This window comes from Montipora capricornis, chromosome 14, assembly GCF_036669925.1.
Source record: "Montipora capricornis isolate CH-2021 chromosome 14, ASM3666992v2, whole genome shotgun sequence".
Lineage (NCBI taxonomy): Eukaryota > Metazoa > Cnidaria > Anthozoa > Scleractinia > Acroporidae > Montipora > Montipora capricornis.
In genome coordinates, this window is record NC_090896.1 from 37,831,805 (window position 1) to 37,836,985 (window position 5,181).

At 40.3% G+C, this 5,181-nt stretch overlaps 2 protein-coding genes and 1 pseudogene across 2 annotated transcripts in view; 1 reads left to right on the plus strand and 2 right to left on the minus strand.

Annotated features, from left to right (window-relative positions):
* Positions 1 to 5,181, minus strand: part of LOC138032734 (uncharacterized transmembrane protein DDB_G0289901-like) — a 549,011-nt pseudogene that overhangs the window by 172,019 nt on the left and 371,811 nt on the right.
* LOC138032740 (uncharacterized) overlaps positions 1 to 5,181 on the minus strand; it is a 170,110-nt gene that overhangs the window by 43,167 nt on the left and 121,762 nt on the right. The gene's annotated exons all lie outside the window — the stretch shown is intronic.
* The window catches only part of LOC138033370 (uncharacterized), a 10,076-nt gene continuing 8,283 nt past the window's right edge, over positions 3,389 to 5,181 (plus strand). Inside the window, exon 1 of the mRNA XM_068881111.1 lies at positions 3,389 to 3,422. Coding sequence (XP_068737212.1) covers positions 3,389 to 3,422 — 34 coding nt within the window. The remainder of the gene's footprint in view (positions 3,423 to 5,181) is intronic.

A 5,181-nucleotide genomic window follows, 5' to 3' on the forward strand; every position in this document is an offset into this window, starting at 1 on the left:
GTCGTTTTGCCACTGTAAGTGAAGATGATTTCGCGTTAAAACAATTATTATTGTTGTTCAACTGTATCCAGCTGCTTGGGGTTTGAAATCAGCATAAAATAATGTTATACTCAGGCAAAATGCAAAATGTCACTGCAACAGTATTCTAGATAGAAATCTTTGAAGAGGTAAAAGAGCACTCTACAGAATGGCAGAAATTTGTTCACAGATAAAAATATACCGGCAAATTATTTTCTCAGTTTAAGGAAGTTCAAAAGGATTTTCCACTCCTAATAGTTGTGTCTCCAATGGAAAAAGATTACTCAAATCCTTACATAAGGGTGTCAACTTCATACCTGTGTAATACTATTGTGAGGTAATGTTTTAAAGGGTGTTGCTGGATCCCAACTGCTGCTGTAGTAATGGTACAAAATACAGTGCTGCTCAAAGACCCTCTAAAACTTGGTGTTTGAAAAGTATCCCGAAAACCAAATCAGTGAGCAGTATTTTGATTTTTAGATTTTGAAACCATATCATAATTCTCTGACCGAGTACATAGGTAGTAGTATTTGAAGTAGTATTTCAGTAGAATTTGAAATATTTATGAAAAAGCTGAAAGATGAAAAAAATTCCGCTGGATAATTTTTTGAAATTTCACTTTAAGAATGCAAAATAACGCTTCTCACTTGTTTCCACACAAATCAGGGAAGGACGCTGGACGAACTTTTGAGATAAACCTGACCAAATCTAACAAACTATTTCCGGTTGTATTCATCTTGATTCATTTATGATCCTCTGGAGCGGCTCAGGTGGCATCTGTGGCATTAAGCCGAGCACTTGGCTGAACATCTGTTCTGAGCCTCCTAAAGGATAAGGATATGGCATCTTTTGTAAAAAGTTAAACTAAGTAATTTGCAAAAAACTTGAAACTTAAGGATATGCCATTACAACAATGGCAAATTTCATTTTCTGGTACACTGTCAGTATAACATGTATAATAAAACATGTGTTTCTACATCAACATACAGTGTGTGTTTGTATACAGAATTATTGGAATTGTGCATACATGTACCTTGACAGATGTTCCTTTGCTTGATTTTGGAAAGCAGTGGCAACTTGATTTTGGTTTCCATGTCAATGTGACAAGCAGTTTGTGCATCTCCTTGCCTCGATGTCAAAGGATAAAGGGGATGTCTCCTTTTCAACAAGTGCTTTGCTGAAATGGCAAATGACGACTTTTTTTTTCCAGATTGATTCCAGCCTTTTGTGACAAGTGTCGCACAATGCACCAGAAAGACCATCATCTGCCTGGACTTTTAAGTTTGATCGAAAGCCTCTTCAAATATTCTCAAAAATTTATCATAAAGGTTTCGCTGTCTCTGTTTGTTAACAAAAACGTAAGAACGCACTCGACAACAGCTAGTCGTCAACTGAACTGTTCCTTTCGGGTGGCTTATCGTGAACAATATCGTGAAGAGAACAAGAGCTCGCTAGCGTTAAATTTAATTTGGCGCGCATTGAAATAAAGTCATGCTGCGTGTGGCCCGTGCGATCAAGAATTTCTCGAGAATAGCAAAAGTTATTGCCACCGCAATTCATGTAAGATTTCTAGAAATACCTCGACCAGGAAAAGGGGGCAGAATAAAAATAATTGTCAGATCAAAAGTAATCGCTGCTAATTTATTAGGTGAATCGGGGAGGACATCTTTAAAACAAATCCCGCGCACTTGGAAATACGCTACTCTAACGATACCTGCGAAAGGTTCAGCGTATTTCGCCGCCGATATTCCGAACGATTCCCTGTATATTTTGTGCTGTGATTGAGATTTTTCTCTTGGAGCAAAACCTTGCCAAACGAACCAAGGCGAGTATGGCGATCAAGTGATTTCATTGTAAATACACGAAACGACTGCACGGCCTGCTGACCTCTGATTGGGCAGAAAAAACACAAAGAATTTCCGGCACCAATCAGAATTGAGAATTACCTCTGCTGTTTGGAACTGGTCTGATAAGAACTTGTCCCCAGGGGCTCTTCTCGCACTACTATACTTTTCTTCGTCGCCATTTTGTTTCGCCCGTTTAGACTTCCCGTTTCCTCCGTGATCTGCCCCTAGTTCTCCGAGGATGGTCTTGTTCAAGACTGCTGCCGGTATTATCGCCCCTTCGCTTACCGCCATATTCTCCAAGTCCATCCTCTCTGCATGGGATATATCCAAGCGAATGGAGAACGGCCAAAGTGACTCCAGTTTTTAAAAAGGGTATTTAATTGGATCCTAACAATTATAGGCCACTTTCTGTAATTCCGATAGTTTCAAAAGTTTGTGAAAAAATTGTTTACAACCAAATCTACCATTATCTAAATGAGAACAAATTCCTATTAAGTTGCCAATCAGGATTCCGCTCCTTCCACAGTACTCTTGCTGCTTTGCTTGAGGCGACAAATGACTGGTCAGTTAACATCGACATATGGGTTATTAAATGGCGTCGTTTCCATTGACCTCACTAAGGCCCTTCGACACCACTGATCACGTGATCATCTTGCGTAAAATGTCATTCTTGGGTTTTGACCAGACAGCCATCAGGTGGTTCCTGTCGTACCTAAGTGGCCGAACCCAAAGATGTGATGTCAACGGCAAGCTATCATCTGCTCGCGATCTCAGGTACGGCTTACCGCAGGGCAGTATACTGGGTCCTTTTCTATTTCTAATTTATATTAATGATCTCCCCCAACTGCCTGCGGGGCGCTGCACAAAGGATGTTTGCTGACAACACAAACATTACACTATCGGCTGAAACGTTAACGGAACTCAAACAAGCCTTGATCCCTGAACTAAGTAAACTGAGGTGCTGGCTCAAAGCCAACAAGCATAGTTTAAATGTTGCAAAACTGAACTTATGATTATTGGGTCAAGGCAGAGATTATCTGTCCAAAATGAGCATGTTGTAATAAGAATTGATGATCAAATCATCAAGCAAATTGAACATGCCAAATCCTTGGGCGTTACCATAGACACTCAACTGACTTGGTGCAAACACGTTGAAGAAATATGCAAAGAAAGTATCCTCAACTATAGGTGCCCTCAAACGTGTGCGACCGTTTATTCCAAAAGAAACTGCCATTCAAATTTATAACGCTCTGATTTTGCCATATTTTGATTATTTCAGCCCGGTTTGGGACTCCTAACCACCCTTAACTGGGAGAGGCTACCATTTCGACAAAAGAAATTGAAAGCCTTAATGATGTATAAGACAATGAATGGACATGCCCCAGATTATCTTCAACGTCTTTTCACTCAGTATTACTATAATTACAACCTGAGAAACTCTGAGGGAAAACTGGCTTTGCCAAAACCAAGCTTCTCCATTAGCGGGGCAACATTATAGAATAAATTTTCCAGTAGCTTAAAGAATGTTGGATCTGTTAATCAATAAACTTGAAGAAGGTATCCAGCATATCGGATTCCCACACGGCAATCATGTAAAGCAGTTGTAAATAGTTTTAGTTTTTAACTTGTTAAGCTTAAACTGATGATTTTCCGTGTTTAAATAAAGCCTTACTACTACTACTACTACTACTACTACTACTACTACTACTACTACTACTACTACTACTACTACTACTACTACTACTACTACTACTACTACTACTACTACTACTACTACTACCACTACTACTACTAGGTGGGGGATCCTCCCTCGCGCATTGGAAAGCAATTAAAGTCTTTGCTGTTCTGGCCTTGACAGCAGAGAACTGGTCACACACCTCCTTGCCTGTAGAACCGGTAGATAACCGTGCTATCAGAAAATTGGCGGGAATGTTTTTCTTTGATAGTGGAATCTTCTTTCCGGCTGGTCCTGTTTTGTGTTCCTTCCATAGGCAGTGTTGACTCAATCGAGTTTTACTTGCGTTGCAGAACTGGGCGAGACTGCACTGTCGCAGAGGGAAACATTAAGACCAGGTCTTTAACTTTAAATTTACTTTCCTATACATTAAACGCAGTTTTAGCTGTTCAGTTGCTTTTCTTTCTTGTTATTTAATTTGCTAACCTTTGATTTCTCTAACCGGGTAAGTCAGTGATATTAGATACATGTCGAAAGCTTTGCTTACCCTCTTAATTTAAAGGCCTTGTAAACCTTCTACCGCACAACCATTACATAACAATGGGTGGTTTCAAGTTACCTGTTGTTAAAGCAGTGCAAACGGCTACTTACCTTGCACCCCCTGCAAAACCTTTCGGCGATTCGGCCGCGACAGGTGGTAGTCATGTGACCAGGTCCGGAACCTCGCTCCTTGGCACGCTAGTCGTTGCAACGATCAGCCAGCAGCCAGTTATAGAAAATAATGATAAACAAGACAAACAAAAAAGTGTACAATTTTGTCAAGGTTCGAAGAAACAATTATCTAACTTTTATTCTTCGCTTACGATTTTCAAAGACTTGTTTGCTAGAGGCACGGGAGCCACTGGTACTATTATGGAAACCGGGAGAGATTTCCCAGAAAATCTCAGAAATAGCAAACAATAAGCCAAAGGAAAGCCAGGGGAAATTATGGGATGCCAAAGGGATGTTCCATGCCTAGCTCTTCAATGTATTGATAATAAAGTCGCTTTTCTTTTGACAACAATTGAAAGTGCAAATTGTCAAACAACAGCCACACGTAAAACTAAGACTGCGAGGGGTGAGGGACAGTGTTCAGGTTTAAAACAGCCCAGTACTATTGCAAAGTACAATAAATACAAGAACGCCCTGGATCGTTGTGGTCAGATTCTAACTTGTCAGAAAGTCCTTAGGAAATGTCTGAGGTGGTGGAGAACTTTGTTCTTCCGTCTTATTGACGTGGCTGTTGTAAATAGTTTTATTTTATTTAAAGCACACGAGACACAACTTTCCGACAAAGAGGAGTTAAGGCGTCCATCTAGCTTAAATTTAGAAAGGAAATAGTCAGGCAGCTGTGTGGTTTTCCGGAGTATGGTAATCCACCTCTTCCCTCGATCCAACCCTCTCCGACCTCCTCCTTCTAGTGCATTTGTGACGGAACACATACCTATGATAGTGGAGATAAAGAAAAAAGTGTGTGGTGTATGTAAAAGTTAAAACAAAGTGCTCTGCTCCTCAGTGTAATGTTCACCTCCGCACTACTGAGGACAAACATTGTTTTAGGGAATATCATCCAGCTGCATGCCTTTCATAGTCATTGATTAT